At 41.7% G+C, this 17,018-nt stretch overlaps 1 protein-coding gene across 1 annotated transcript; it reads left to right on the top strand.

The window, feature by feature from the left end:
• The first annotated feature begins 1,690 nt into the window (after positions 1–1,690).
• Positions 1,691–3,244, top strand: LOC121283163 (claudin-3-like). The gene has a single exon (XM_041197346.1). It carries the CDS (start codon positions 1,967–1,969, stop codon positions 2,615–2,617), a length of 651 nt encoding a protein of 216 aa, XP_041053280.1. The 5' UTR covers positions 1,691–1,966; the 3' UTR covers positions 2,618–3,244.
• Positions 3,245–17,018: the final 13,774 nt, after the last annotated feature.

Raw genomic sequence — 17,018 nt, 5'->3', positions numbered from 1 at the left:
CCAGTGATACTGCCTTCCTGCACTGCAAAATCTCAGTCTGCCATTTTACCATCTAACTAGCAGCAACACAGACAAGGAGCTCTGGCCCAGGTTGAACACCTAGCCCCATCTACACTGCTTCTGATGGAAACTCTGTGCCATTACCTACAAGACTGCATCGTCTCTGCATGCCTATCTCATCATGCGAAGTCAACACCACAGGAAAAGTGAATTAACCAGCATCGGTTTTTAGCTCACTGACCTCCATGCAGGAACTTTGGACTTTGATTCTGGACTCTGGAACCCATGTGAAACAATATTTATTTTCTCTGTGGTCTCTGCACCATAAATCTTTCCTTCCTCTATCCCTCTTTTACTGTATGAATGCAAAGGAGGCAGTGTTGTGACCCTCTTCCTGCGGTTTGTGTGTGTGCAAATAAACTAACCCTTTGAGTTCATCCCATCTCGAGTTTGCTGTGGGGTTATCAATAGAAATTGGATCATACCAAAACCATGGGGTTGGGAAATTCGCTTATATGGTGGGAAGCAAATCAAAAACACCTTTCTGTTTACAGAAGGCAGTGAGAGGAGTTATTAGTGCTTTTTAAATTAATGCCACTCCTGTCTGTAACATTAACCAATATATGGAATGTATTTCGGGTGGTGAAAACTTTGCAATTTAAAAGAATTGGATGCTGCAAACTGGAAACTGTAAGGTCTTTCAAGATAAAAACAAAAAAACTGCGGATGCTGGAAATCCAAAACAAAAACAGAATTACCTGGAAAAACTCAGCAGGTCTGGCAGCATCGGCGGAGAAGAGTTGACGTTTTGTCAACTGAGTTCTGTTGAAGGGTCATGAGGATTCGAAACGTCAACTCTTTTCTTCTCCGCCGATGCTGCCAGACCTGCTGAGTTTTTCCAGGTAATTCTGTTTTTGTTTTGGTCTTTCAAGATCACTAGTTTAGATGGGTTGAACGGCCTTCCCTCATCCCTAATGATCTTATGTTCTTAGTCCAATGGCTGCATAGCTTGCTGCGCATGTATGGTTTAAAAGGAAGCATTTTCATGGCAGATCTTTTGTTGCTTGTTTATAAGCATAGGGAGACGACATGATTCACATCAAAACAAATCACCAGTGCCTTTGTGTTTACAATATCATTGTGAAGGAAAGCATTCACCTCTTCTGATTCCCCGAACAAAGGAAGATTGTATAGATTTTGTATGGGAATACGCTGTCCTTTTTATAATCAAATGTGCGCCAAACATAAATTAGCCTAAGGGAACTAATACGAATTATAGCACAGTCTACTGAAAATTCAATTCACCAATAAATTTGATGATAAGTGAAGATTCACTGAACACCTATAATTAGAAATTCTCTTTAAATATTCTCGTTTCAATTGCTTGCTCCACTTGCCTCCAAAATGTTGAAAAAAATCATCTTTTTACGAGAGTGTTGTGAGCAGGAGCAGAATTTAATGAGTTCAGGAACTGCTACGCTCATTAGACACCTGAGAGAATGGGCATTGCTCCCAATAACAGCAAGGTAAGAATCCGTCAGGGACACAGCAGGCACTGTGTTGATGATGTTTATGCCTATGTCAGAAATCTCACTGAGGGTGACGAGCAGGAATTTGTGGTCGGGGGGAGGATGCTCCGCCTGATTCAGACATAGACTGCGAGGTCCAAGTCTGTTAACAGTAGACAGCCAAATGCTTCGAATTGTAGCCATGGCAGGGATTGGATTTCCTTCACACAGAGTTTGAAAGCTGCTCAATGATCCGTTAGCAGTTACTGCTACACCTGAGAGCTGCCGCTGACTCCGCCTCGGGCGCCAACCCCTTTAGTACAGCTGATTGGTGTTCTCGATCACACTGTACAACCCTACTCCAATTGGAAAGCTCCTCATCTTGCAACAAGTGCACCAGAGACGCGAGGAGCGCAGTCACCGGAGATTTTTGGAAGTTTGTCAGTACAACTGTTTAAATGGCGAATGCTGGGCTTGAAATCTTGGGGGTCGCCCTGGGAGTGTTGGGGTGGCTGGGAGCCGTCTTAACCTGTGCCTTACCCATGTGGAGAGTGACCGCTTTCATTGGGAACAACATCGTGGTGGCGCAGATTATTTGGGAAGGTCTTTGGATGAATTGCATTGTTCAGAGCACTGGGCAGATGCAATGTAAGGTGTACGATTCCCTGCTAGCCCTCTCCCAAGATCTCCAGGCTTCCAGAGCTCTGACCGTCATTGCTATCGTGGTGGGAGTCCTGGGCATCCTCGTCTCCATCGTGGGAGCCAAGTGTACTAATTGTGTGGAAGACGAAGCGACCAAAGCCAAGATTATGATCGTAGCCGGAATTACTTTCATCCTGGCTGGGTTGATGACCCTGATCCCAGTGTCTTGGTCAGCGAACACCATCATCAGGGATTTCTACAACCCGCTGGTGACGGACGCCCAGAGGAGAGAACTTGGAGCTTCCTTGTACATCGGTTGGGGAACCTCGGGTCTGCTGATCCTCGGAGGGGCTCTGCTCTGCTGTTCCTGCCCTCCCAAAGACGAGAAGTACGTGCCTTCCAGAATGGCTTACTCGGCCGCCAGGTCCACAGGTCCGACTGGGTACGATAGAAAGGACTATGTGTGACGGGGCATCGGCCAGATCGCCCTCCAGGGTCTCAGCAGCTTCCCTAAACCCTTAAGGAGTCATCGCTTTGTGGTGAATCCTATCTCCGATTTTATTGTCTTTTTAAAAAAAAAATCAGATTGTTTTCTTTCAACTTTAAATTACTTGTTAAACTCAAGAGATAATGTCGTGGATGTGTGTGCGTGTATATAGATATAACGGTCTGGTACATTTCACCAGTTAGCAGAATAGGGTTTGATGGTGAACTACATTTGTCTTGATTCTCTCGTGAGTTTCTCTTTCGTGTTCATGTGACGCCGCCTCTGGCCTCGTGAATCCGGGACCATGTCAAAAACCCGGGCTATATGATTGACATGGGGCGGCACCAATTAAAAAGTAACATTGCTGGAAATATGCAGCACCAACAGGTCAACATGGGAAAAAGGCAAGCACCCGTGAAAAGTCGCCAGTGCAACGCTCTGCTATGCATTACCGGAGTGTGCAGTTTTTTCTTTATTAATGAGTAACAGGAGGAAATGATGGGGGAGGGTTGTACTTGGGGGCCGGGGGGGAAGCAGGAATCATTTCAGTAGAAGTATATTCACGCTTGTAAAATGCATGTTAATGAATAAAGTTAACAGAAACTCACCTGGGCCTCAGTTCTTTTCAATGACGAGATCTTCTGAAACTTGGTGAACTGATATTAGCTGGGGTGGGAACAAAACTCAGGTTTATAGACTTTGCAGACACACCAAGGGATGAGATGTTATTGTTGCTTCAGACTGGGATCTGGCTCCAGAGAATCCAATTAGCATTCTATGCCCTGATATTATATCTTATAATTGAGCAAACATGTTTTAACGCTTTGGTAGGATGCATCTTAAGAAATAGTTAAGTCTGCATGTACCAATAACCTCCAACCACACAGCCAGCCACTCCACCCTGTCAGCACTTCTCCCTGTCTCATTATCTACATTCCAGGGAGATGAGCCCCGGTTCAGAGAAACTGGGAGTCAGCTCATTTTTATGTTTACTCAGTATTGAAGTGAGAGACTGTGCTACCCTGTCCCCCCAAAGTTTTGCCCTCTCCATTTGTCTCTTTCACTCTGTATTCCTCCGCTTCCCCCTCTATTTCTTCCCCCAATGATCTCATGTCATGCCCCTTGTCTTTCTTTGCTTATCTGCTTCCACCCTCCCTCCATCCTTCCCCTCTCTCACTCTCTGTCTTCTCTTCACTTCTTCCAGTCGCTTTCTTCCCATCTCATTCCTCTTCCTCACTCTCATCTCCTCTGTTCTCTTTCTCTCTTAGCTATTCATGCAGTCTTCATCTCTCCTATATTCCCCTTTCTGTCTGACCTTCTCAATCCCCCGTCATTTCCTTTGTCTTTCATCTGTTTTACGTATTCCATATAATTTTTCAGCAGAGACAGGCCATTCAGCCCAGCAGCTCTGTGCCAGTGTTTGTGCTCCACATGAACCTCCCCCAACCTTAGTTCATCTAACTGTTATCAGTATATTATCCTATGCCTTTCTCCTTTATGTACTTATCAAGCTTCCCCTTAAATGCATTTTACTATTTCCCACTCTATCTCCCTGTCTCTTCCCATAGTGGTTTCCCCTTTCTTCTCTTTTTTGACAGGGGACTTTGGAGGTGAAGATATTTGTATGGCAATGCTGTTTTTTGCCTTTCTCAGTGTCTGATGTTGTGGGTGAAAGGTGCTGTCAAAGTAAGTTTGCTGAGTTGTTGCATCACATTCTGTTGGTAGCACATACTGCAGCTATAGTGCATTGGTGCCGGAGGGGCTGGTATTGAGTCCAGTGGGAGAGATGTCAACCAAAGCAACCCTTCTATCCTGAATGGGTTCTCTTTAACCAGCATTGCTGACCGTGCTACACTGCAGCAAGGAGTATAGGGATTTTCCCGCCCCTACTTTCTAGCACAAGATATTGTGGTGACCTTTCTACAGGGATCCTCACAGAGATAAAAACAAAAAAACTGCAGATGCTGGAAATCCAAAACAAAAACAGAATTACCTGGAAAAACTCAGCAGGTCTGGCAGCATCAGCGGAAAAGAAAAGAGTTGACGTTTCGAGTCCTCATGACCCTTCGACAGAACTTGAGTTCGAGTCCAAGAAAGAGTTGAAATATAAGCTGGTTTAAGGTGTGTGTGTGTGTGGGGGGGGGGTGGAGTGGGGGGGATAGAGAGAGAGAGAGAGAGAAGTGGAGGGGGTTGGTGTGGTTGTAGGGACAAACAAGCAGTGATAGAAGCAGATCATCAAAAGATGTCACAAACAACAGAACAAAATAACACATAGGTGTTAAAGTTGGTGATATTATCTAAATGAATTTGCTAATTAAGAATGGATGGTAGGGCCTCACAGTATCCCTGGTCAACTTTGCGATTCAAGAGCTATGGTGATCCTCTAATCATGCTTGGCCCTGATCTTGGATGGCCAAAATGAAATGTGTTTTCTTCCCCAGGACCAACATCCTTCATCTTGTTAAATGCAAATGTTCACCACCTAAAAGCCACTGCCAAAGAGTTGGTGCTTATAGGTGAATAGACCCTAAGACTGATTACTTGAATGGAAAGGTCTGTGTTTTACTCGCTTCTTTCAGGTACTGAGTTGTGCATGAAAACGGCACCATCCCTCTTGGTAGAAATGAAAGAAACAAACAAAAGAATAATGTAACAATTGCTATTACTACCTAATGTTTAGATTTGTTAATTCTGAGGCTTCAGCTCTCACTCAGAGGTAGTACACTCACTTGAGTCAGAAGATTGTGGATTATTGTTCCATTCCATACACTTGAGAACATTTCAGTACTGTAATGAGGGAATGCTATACTTGTCAGTGGTGCTATCTTTCAAGTGACATGTTAAGCCCTCTTGGGTGAATCTAAAGGATCCAATGGCATTATTCAAAGAAAAGGAGAGGCATTCACCTGGTGTCCTAGCCAATATTTATTCCTCCACAAACATCAGTAAATCAGAGTATCTGGTCATTATCACTTTACTGCTTTGTGGGACCTTGCAAATTGGCAGCTGTGTTTCCTACAGTACTCTTCATGCCGAGTGCTTCATTAGTTATAAATGTTGCAAAAGAAGCTTTTTAGATGCAAGTTTTTTCTTGCTGGGCCTCGCTCAGTGTAGTAGTAATCAATATTAGGAATTGTTACCTAAATTCTCTTGTCTTGTGTTTGATGTTCACCATTTGCAGTTGTTTTTAATTACTCAATGCTATGAAAAATAAAAGCACGAGCACATCCCCATGGAGGTTCACTTTAACTGAGATGATTCTATTTGTGATAATAGTAATTCTTCCTTTGGTTTGCTTTTCACTGAATCACATATTAAACACAACAGATATGGGAGGGTTTCAAAACTCATTTGTTCCTCTTTGCATCAGTGCCTTCATGTAGCACCTATCTGTGATTCTTTATTAAGAGCTTTCTTCTGTTAACTGAGATTAAAAACCAGATAAAAGCCCATGAATCAATTATGGGAACCTGTAAGGGGACAGAGCATTGCTTCAAGGTGCCAGTATTTGATCTCCTGACAGCTCAATGCACTAACTAATGTGATGCTGAATGATACAGACCAGAAAGGCCAGTTCGATGAGCCCAACCATCAAAGTACAAAAGCAAAATATTGCAGATGCTAGAAATCCGAAATAAAAATAGAAAATGCTAGAAACGCTTAGCAGATCTGGCAGCTCTCTCTCTGGAGAGAGGAAAAAGATCTGTTCTGATGAAAGTTCACAGACCTGAAATGTTTTGTTTCTCTTTCTACTGACGCTGCCAGACCTGCTGTGTATTTCTAATGAGTTTAGCTGAGGGTTCTAAATTCACCTCAATGCTCGGTAATCAGCCTGGATTCCCTCTACTGATCACTATTCAGATAATCCTGCTGGAAAGTGTGAATGCATTTCAGTGTATCGAAATCCTGCCATGCAATCATTAATAACAGGTATAACAGGCACATTTTTATGAAATTCTTTTGTCTGCTATTTAACAGAGCACCTGCAATCTGATTGAAGATATTAATCCATTTGATGTTAATTGGGTGAATGTTTTCTGTGAAATTACAGAGAGAAAAAATGGCACACCTAACCTTTCCTGATATTGTAGATTTTCAGGATTTCAGCCAGTAGGGTTGGGCTTGGTAATGATTCTGTCTGCTGTTGTACAGCCTGTGCAGACTCTCACACTTGGGTACATTTCTGGAGCACTTTTGGAACTGCACCCCAACAAGGTTTGGGGTTATCAGGAGTGGTGTAAATTGCAAAATACCATGTAGATACATTACTAAAAGTCAAGTGAGTCCAATCGCCTGAATGGCATGGGGGTCATGCCCTAGGGTTGAACATTTATGCCACCAGATTGTGCCACTTGTAATGCCAACTTATGACATATAGCAATAGATCTCAAAACATGTTATGCAATCCTACACCCTCTGTCCTATTCCTGTCTGGCCCTCTCATGAAAACGAGGTTTTAAAGAATGTTATTGCTCAAATTCCAGGACAACAAGAGGCCATCCTGAGACAGCGGTTATGGATATTTTCCAGAATTCTCCGTTTTTGAAGGGATTGGCTTGCTCAATCCCCAGAGGAGCCAATTGGATTAAGTTTCTTTGACTGTACCAGTGCATATTAAGTGACCTAAATGCTGGGCTGGTTTAAAAATGTGACTGGTCAGTAAGAAAGCTCATTGTGGAAGAGCTGTAGCTCCATAAATGATCAATAGGAATAACAAATGATTCAGACACTGACCCAATGATTTAGCTGGTGAGTGCATTGCACAGTGTGAAACTATGCAGTCGAGGATAAAAAAACCCATTGAAATTCATCCTCTGCTTCCTAACTCTCCCATTACAGGATCCAATTTCTAATATACTGCCCTTTGCTATGCTGCATCTTCCAAGTATTTATTTCTCTTTCATTAAATAAATTCATCCTGATATCCGTGTTAAATTGTTTCTCATTCATTTACATATTGGCCCCTAATTCCCCCTTACCTTGATACTTGGAATCAGCATTGATGCTCTTTGCACACTTACCAATGCTTGAGTATGCTTTTGGTAGCCTTTTTTTAAAGCAGAATTGAACACAGTCCTCCAAATGCAGAATAAACTATGAAGTGCCCAGACTCAGCAGGTCTCTGATTTGCTTCAATCCTTTGTTTGTTCTGAGACCGCTGATCTCTGAGACTCAAACAAGATGGCAATAGGTTAGCAATAAATTCCAACTGGTCTTATCAGCCTTGGGCTAGACAGGGTGGATTTTAAGCTCTTGATAGACGATCTAATTTAACATATAATTTAACAGGTAAACTCACTATCCAGTATGAATTTAGATCTGCAAAGATGCCAACATGACAGTAACCAAGATGGGAAAAGTCCCTGTAACTCTATTGAATATAATTACACTATAGCTCCATGCCAATAGTTGCTGCTCATCAAGTTAAGCAATAAACATTGAGACTTAAGAGAAGCACATCACAAATTTACTAGGATGCTGCCTAGTAGAAGGAAATATAAATACAAAAAAAAGGATAAATTGGGTTGAAGCAGAAAATAGGTCAATCTTTAAGATTAGGATGGATAGCTAAATGAAGGGAAGGAGTTAAAGGGATATGGGAAGAGGGTGGGTAAATTGTGATTGGAACTATTTGCTCACATTGGTATGGACTGGCTGGGACAACAGGCCTGTTCTGTTTTGTGGCTTCTATTTTTGTACAGATATCCAGCATATCACATATGTGGGTGTGGGATAAAGTTCATCAAGCTTAGCTTTTATTCTGCCTCTGGTTGAATAATCTACCTGATGATTTCATGCTGATGAACATCCCAGGTGCTGGGCCTAATAAATATGGCAAATTTATGTTTGGTGTTCTCAACTGCAAGGATTCAGCTGTGCTGGCATGATGTAGAAGTGACTTTGAAGTTACGGGGGGAAGCTGTAATAGATAAATGAATGCAAACCTCACTTTAGTTGTTGCTGAGACCTAACTGAGATATAACAGATTGTAGATTTGATAATGAGGTGCTAGACTCAGTTTGTAATAGTACACTGACCCATAACACAGTGTTGCTGGGTCGATACACTGAAATTCCCTGCCTGACAATGACAACAACTTGTATTTATATTGTGCCTTTAAATTAGTAAAACATCCCAAGGTGCTTCACAGGAGTGTTGCCAAACAAAATTTGACACCAAGCCACATTAAAGAGATATTAAAGTAGATGTTCAAAAGCTTGGTCAAACATGTAGGTTTTAAGGAGCTTTTTAAAGGAGGAAAGAGGAGTGGAGAGACTTAAGGAGGAAATCCCAGAGTTTAGGGCCCAGGCAGCTAAGAATATAGCCACTAATGGTGGAGTGATTAAAATCTGGGATGCTGAATAGACCAGAATTAGAAGAGAACAGATATCTCATAACACCTTCATAAGAGCATCACCACTAGGACTGCAGCAGGTCAAGGAGAAAGCCCCACCACCATCATCTCAGGGCAACTTAAGATGGGGAATAATTGCAACTTGGCTGAAATCACATTCCCAAAAAAAGAGAAGAATAGTTGTTTGATACTTTGACCACTAGGAATGTTTAGTCAATTTCTTGGTGAGATACAGTTCCATGGGAGCCAGCAGCCCTTTAGTTTCTGTTCCAATGGCCATTCTTTAAGTGTGAGGTAAGGCAGTAAAACACTGAAATTATGAACTGCAGGCCAAGCAGAGAGCTACATTAGCGTAGTGCAGCCTTGAAATTTCCATCCTACAGTGTTAGTAAATTATTGAACAATAAAAACCATCACAGTTGAGCCTGTATCCTGTGTTCACCCATGCAGATCAAACCTATGGTTTTCTGATCTTTATTGCTTAACTGTGGTGCCTTGCTGAGGTTTATTGATCCATGCTTCACCCTATGTCCCAGTCTGTTTTACAATAATTGGACACAAACAGAGCTTGAAAACAAACTGAAATAAAGAGACAAGCAGTAGTAGTATTAAGTTTGTAGAATACAAATGCTGATGGTGATTTCTTCTCTGAAGAGTTCCTGATCCTGGCTCTCTAACAAGGACAATGTATTCCCAATGCTTTAATTTAGGCATATTGAAAATATATGCTTACCCTTACCTAAACATTACTTTTTGATCAGCCTCATCTCTCTTTTTCAATCTTGGTTGTGAGTGCACCATGGTCCTGGGTTTATATTAATTAAAAATCTGGGAACATATCCCTCACTTTCTCACCTGGTAGTTACAGAGCAGCAGAGTCAATAGGCTAAGTGCCGCAAATCTGTCCTCCTCCTTGGGTCAAGGGAACATTTAGATTATGTTTTCTCAAAGTGAGGAGGAAAATGCAAACTTTGTTTAATAAAGATGAATGCACTTGAAAAGTGGTGTGCAGTAAATCCACTGAACCTGTGTGAAGCTGTGTTTGAAACGGAATACAAATTGAAGTTAACAGTGCAGGGTTGGAAAATATACTCTATGCTGCATTTCCTGTTCCCCTCTTGTTGGAATTTCACATTTGGCCATTTTTCATGTCTGTGCCTAGACAATGGCCATTTGACTTTAAGGGTATTTATGGCAACTTTCCCTCACCCAACATTCATGCACGTGGACTAGCCATATAAATTCTGTGGCAACAAGAGCAGCTCAGAGGCTAGGAATACTGCAGCGAGTAACTCATCTCCTGACTCCCCAAAGTCTGTCCACCATCTACAAGGCACAGGTCAGGAGTGTGATGGAATACTCCCTGCTTGCCTGGATGAGTGCAGCTCCAATAACATTCAAAAAGCTTGGCACCATCCAGGACAAAGCAGCCCACTTGATTGACACCCCATTCACCACCTTAAATTTTCATTTCTTCCACCACCAATGCAAAGTGGCAGCAGTGTGTACCATCAACAATGTACACTGCAGCAACTCACCAAGGCTCTTTTGACAGTACCTTCCAAACCCACAACTTCTACCACCTAGAAGGACAAGGGCAGCAGATACACGGGTACACCACCACAAGCAAGTTCACCGCCAATCCACACACCATCCTGACTTGGAAATATATTGCTGTTCCATCACTGTTGCTGGGTCAAAATCCTGGAACTTCCTTCCATACAGCACTGTGGGTGTACCTACACCACATGGACTGCAGCAATTCAAAAAGGCAGCTCACAACCGCCTTCTCAAGGGCAATTAGGGATGGGCAATAAATGCTGACTTAGCCAGCAACGTACACAACCCATGAGTGAACAAATTTTTATAAAATATGTAGAAGTTACTAGACAGCAATAAGAAACCATAGCTCAAGAATCCTAAGAGCAAATTTAGCACCACTATTGCTGTGGCTGCCATAAGTTCATTAGCAAATGGATGGAAGTACAATTTTCATGGTCAATATCATACCCTGTAGTGCACTCACCCACTAGGAAGCATGTATATATACTGTTGAGCAGAGAATATTACTGTAACCAAATGTTCAATATTGGTTGGTAATATTGCACACAGCTCTTATTCCTTATTCCATCCCAATTGCACCACCTCCTTTATTCCAGCATTAATCTCACCATTTTTGATGTCCAACACCATAAACGGAAGATGAACGTGCAATATCATCTGTTAGTAGGATTATTATACAAAACATATTCCATACCACAGATATGTAAAGTCCCATCTCCAGCTTATAAACAATCGCAGCTTGCTCTGAGTGAATTTGCAACAAAAAGACAGGCTCAGGTTGCAGTTAACATAATCCACCCCTTCTGCTCTCGTGCTCTGTAACTTTCTGCTGTCTCATAATTAATTCTAGGTACTGATGATTCTTTACACCAGGACTTTGCAAGATTTTCTGATTGCTTGCTCTATAGCTGTGTGTTCTGAAGCCCTGGGGACCACATACAGAGGGTGATTTTGTGCGTTCAAGCTTCCGGGAATTTCATCCACTGAACACATATCCTGCATCAGTAATTTAGGTGCATATTGCCTATAGTTCTGAAACCATTTACACCATGGAGGTTACTACCAGTGGAGAGAGAAGCGGAAAGGCAGAAGGATTTAGGTAATGACTTCCTTCAGAGCATAAGAAGTGTTTGTAGGCTTTGCCACCATTGATGGGATGAAAGGAGGGAGATACTGAATTCTCACTGAAATAAGTGGCAGCGATTCAATAACAGTATCTCCTAATTTTTTGTTCCCCTTTAAAGGATTACCATACAAAGTGAAACATTTTCCATGTGACAGATACTAGATATGCAAAGTCCCTTCTCCTGCATAACAAAACAATAGCATGAATGAGAATCAGCCTTGCAGAATCAGCCTTTCCTCTCCAGAAACCCAATATCCACATGATGTCAGTTTTCACATCAATAGTCAAAGGCAGGTGGGGGATGGGGGGGCAAGGCTTCTCCTGCAATACCCAACACCCATATATTAAACAGCTCTGAATGTCTCACAGAATACAGTGCAACCAGATGCCATTCTGTAACATTTAGCAAGGCATATAATCAGTAAGGTGTTCCCTCTGAGCTAGTACTTTCTGCAAAACACCATCAATATATCTTCAACTATTTTAACATTTGAGGATAACGGGGACTAGCTCTGACTGAACATATGTGGATTCATCTGTGGGTATACATGTCGTACATAGAGTCATAATAGCACAGAAGGAGGCTCTTCGGCCCATCGAGCCCATGCCGGCTCTTTTACATGTCACAGGGCAACATAACTACTGCCACATTCTTTGACTGGAAGCTGCTACTCTGGTTCTTTTGCACAGTTAAAAACTGTCAGTGTGACTTTTATGAACCAGGAACATTAAGCTCTGCCAAAACGTATGCTCTTTTTATATTGGCCTTGTGTCAATTCACATTCCAGGAGGTCAGTATCTGTGAGCCAGCTCCAGCACTTACATTGACACTTCCAGCTCTCGTATATCAGTGGCAGACTAATGGATAGGTTTGTTTGTGTTTTTCAGGCACCCAGGGTCTGGAATCCAAATTAATACGAAGTCAATATGAAAGCAACCTCAGAACTTGTTTATGTGAATCAAATCACACTGCCATATAGTGTGAGGTATCCAAGTGTACCATGTATAGCAACAAAATTTCTTTCTCCTTCCCGACGTAAAGCAGCAATTGTTAAACCTGCCCACAAGAAGAGATCAAAGTCAGATCACGGTAACTCCAGACACCACCCCCCACATTGCCACTCATTCAAGGTTCATGGGAATGAGGCATTATTAATCTGTCACTTGGTTACCAATTTAACCTCACAGTTCGTAAAATGTGTGATTATCTCCCCAGAGTGACTAATTCCGCCTGCCCTTGCCACCTGAGTCTTGGGTGGGACAGAGTGGAAAACTGACCTGTTAACACCTCAATCTGCAGAGCGACATGGATTTCAAGTCTTGGCCTCCAACCCCCATTCTGTAAGGCTTGTAAATACTCTTCAGGTACAAACATAAATCACTTGGCTTGGTAATCATTGCTGATATCTTCTGGGATAAGAGACTGGCAACAAATGTCAAATAAATAGTAATTTAGTAGTACAGAACTTGAGTATAGCTGAAAAAAAAATCTTTTGCTGAAGCTTTTCATCTTGCACTCATCAGGACAATTTGCAAGAAAATTCACAAATATGTTGGAAAAGCTGAAATCCTTCAGGTTTCTCCAGTTGTCACCGGCAGTGTTCTGCAAAGCCAGCATTCCAATGAGGAAATGATGAGCTCCTACATTATGTCCTCCTACTTTACATTAGTAAAGATATGAGGACAGCTTCAATGCTGCATGCAGGAAATTGGCCTATGCTTTTGACCATACTCAATAGACTTGGTGTGGTCCAGAAATGCAGGAGCTGGAGCTGGAGCTGGTACAGTTCCAGTCAGGGACACAGTTTCACAAGCACTGGCAGCACCTTTTCATTTCACCAAATTGACCATTCTTCATATGTGAGTCTAGGCAATGATGCTGTCTGATCATAAGTCATTAGAAAGGCGTCCATCGTGTCTTTCTGCATTTTCTAGTAGGAGTCACTGGATTAATCATCTGATGCAAAAAGTGGATTTTCACATTCTTAAACTACAATTGTTGAGCTCAATTCCAGCCCACATCTACAACTCAGAGTAACAATCAACTAACACTGCAGATATTGGAATCAAAGTTGTGACCATATAATCTGTGTGGTCAGTCTGTCGAAGGGTCATGAGGACTCGAAACGTCAACTCTTTTCTTCTCCGCCGATGCTGCCAGAACTGCTGAGTTTTTCCAGGTAATTCTGTTTTTGTTTCAGACTCTACAGTGCCTTTAGGAGTTACTCATATGAGATAGGTAAATTATTGTGATGTCCAAAAGGCCTTTGATAAGACACCGCACAATAGACCAATGATTAAAGGTGGTGTCAGGGGACAATCAGCATAATAGACAGCTGGCTGGTGGAAAGATAGAAAGCAGACAGTAGGAGAAAGTGACAGAAAGTGGGAAGTGGTATTCCACATGGATCAGTGCTGGGACCCACTGTTGTTCACAATTTATATTAATGATTTAGATTTTGGGATCAGGAATACAATTTCTAAATTTGTGGATGGCACCAAATTGGAAGGGAAAGTCAACACTGAAAGATACTTCAATAAATTACAAGAAGTCATTAGTAAACTTAAAGCAAATGAATTTCAACATAGGTAAATACTGTTTGGTAAGAAAAATAATAAGGTCACATATTACTTGGAAAATAAGAATCTAAATGGGGTAGAAGAGCAAAGAGATCTGGAAGTACAAATATACAAATCAATAAATGCTGCAACACAGTTGAAAGGTATTAACAAATCCAACCAAGCACTAGGTTCCATTTCTAAAGGGATAAAATTGAAAAATAAATAACCTGTATCAAACCTTGGATAGACCACACTTTGAGTATTGTAATCAGTCCTGGTCATCATATCATAAGACAGATATAGAGACAGGGGAGAGGGTGCAAAAGAGATTCAGAATGATAGCAGAACTGGGAGATTATAACTATCTGGAGAGGGTGAACATGGCGGTATGTGAAGGGCCCTCCCCACAGAATCCTTCTTGCATGCCCAGAGCATCAGCCACTCTGCAAACTATCAGCAAGGTGGTTATGGTGGGGAAGAGGTTGTTGTCCACCTTCTTATGGAATGTGCCTTTGCAAAACAGGTGTGGAAAAAGGTGTAGTAGTTTGCCAAGGTTCACCCCAAACAGCTCTGTGATGCAGGACTCTGTGCACTACAGACTATTCCCAGGGACACACCCCAAGATAAACATTAACTGTGGCTGGAGGCAGTAAAGCTTGGGGCAGCTGCCACAATGTCGCAATGGGGAAAGGCTACTCTCTAAGACCCTTCAGCCATGGTACATCGAAGGGATGAAAATTGTGAGAAACTCCTTGGCCTTTTTATTGACATTAAATGAACATTGTAAATATTGTCTGTAATTGTAAATGTGGTAAGTAACATACAGTATTGGAAGAACCGAAGTTATTTTGCACAATGTAATGACAGCATTGATCATTTATGTAATGTACTTTTATAATTTTTACAAATAAAATATATTTTGGGGGAAAAATGAACAGGCTTGGTCACATTTCTCTTGAAAATAGAAGAGTGATGGGTGACTTAATAGAGATCTTTAAAATTATGAGAGGTATTGATGAAGCTGACAGAGAGTTTCAACTATTGCGGAAGAGCAAAGCTGGAGGCCATTAATACAAGATAGTCACCAAGAAATCAAAAAGGGAAGTCAGAATAAATTTTTTTATTGAGAGAGAGGTGAGAATGTAGAACTCATTACCACAGGAAGTGGTTGAGGCAATTAATTTAGATACATTTGAGGGAAGCTTACGAGGGAGAAGTGAGAGAGTAAGGTGAGGAAGGATGGGAGAAGCATTGAGTCAGTCATAAATGGACTGGTTAGACCGACTGGCTTGTTTCTGTGCTGTACACGATATGTAATTTGATGCAACCTGTTTATGCATATGAATGTGTGTGTAAGTGTGTATATATATGTTTGTGTGCATGAATTGTTTTCTGTGCATCTTTGTGTGTTTGTGTTGTACATATTTTGGCATCTGCATGTATATCTGTGTGGGTGTGTATTTGTGTGCATGCAAATAATTTTGTGCACTTATGTATGTGTATGTGTACTTGAGTGTTTCTGTGTTGATGTAAATTTGTGTATATATGGCCAGAATTTTTACCTCGTTGGGTGGGCTTGCTGGGGGCGGGCAGGAGTTGTCAGGAAGCTGACCGCTGCCCACGATTGGGGCTGGGCCGTGATTTCACGCTAGCAGGCCAATTAAGGCCTGCAAAGTGTGAAACACGTATTGCAGTGCTCAGCGCTGCTTGTATGGTGGAGGTGTGGTGGGGAGGAGGAGGGCGAAAGCTGAAGTTCACACAAGCTGCCTCAGGGAGATGAAGATATAAAAAATTAAAAATAAAGCACTTTAAGATGTTGAAAAGCATGTCCCCTCATGTGACTCTGTCACATGAGCAGCAACATGTTAAAAACTAGTATGAAAATTTTAAAATTTTTTAAATGACGGATCAAAACCTCATCCCGTCTGTAGATGAGGTTTCGAAGAAAATTCAAAGGCCGTCTTGTCTGGTTGCCAACCATAAGGTTGGATGGGCAGCAAAATATTTAACTCAATTAGATTGTTAATGGCCTTAATGGGCCTTTTAATTGTCGGTGGGCGCACTGCTGACTCCTGTACCTGCCCGCTGACTGAAATATTGTGAATCATTTTACATTGGTTCAGGTCGGATGTCCCGACGAGCAGAAAATTCTGCCCTATGTATTTGTGTGGTGGTATTTCTGTTGGTACATACATGTGACACACATTGTGTCTTTGTATTCATCATCAATGGCATTTAATATTTTTTTGAGCTGTGCCTCATTTACTTAGATCCTATTTGCTATTCATGCATAATACATTAGTACAGTTAGCTGCGAGCGTCTGTATCAGTTCTGTGCACATGGACAGGAAGAGTCAGTGTATGTCAAACTGATATGACCTGTCCCTGGGCGAGGTTCCCCAAAATTGTTATGCTCCCGGGTGAGGTTGGCTGAAATAGCTCCTCTTCTTTATTCAGTCCCCTTGGTTGGTCGCAACAAGGTTTACTTAAAAAGGATCCCTTCCCACGTGGATACCTTTTTGCAGTCCAAATGTATTTATGCTTTAAAATGCACCAATTTAACCAGGTTTTCTTGAGTCAGAGAAAGAGTAAGTTTATTAGTTACTAAAATGGAAGAAAAAAATAATTAAAATGCCACACACAGATTAGAAATGAGAAGTGAGTCCAGAAACAAAAGTTTTAAAAGATTTACAAATCAGTCTTTGGTTTGTCCATGAGGACTAGATGGTGAAACATTGCAACCATTAAGTTGGATGATTCAGATAGAGCTGAATT

The sequence above is a fragment of the Carcharodon carcharias genome, chromosome 10 (genome assembly GCF_017639515.1).
Source record: "Carcharodon carcharias isolate sCarCar2 chromosome 10, sCarCar2.pri, whole genome shotgun sequence".
Lineage (NCBI taxonomy): Eukaryota > Metazoa > Chordata > Chondrichthyes > Lamniformes > Lamnidae > Carcharodon > Carcharodon carcharias.
Note: the sequence above shows the minus strand (reverse complement) of the source record. Positions and strands in the feature narration are given on the sequence as shown.

Excerpts from the sequence above, each read along its gene's own strand:
- LOC121283163 (XM_041197346.1), top strand. The coding sequence starts at position 1,967 with ATGGCGAATGCTGGGCTTGAAATCTTGGGGGTCGCCCTGGGAGTGTTG.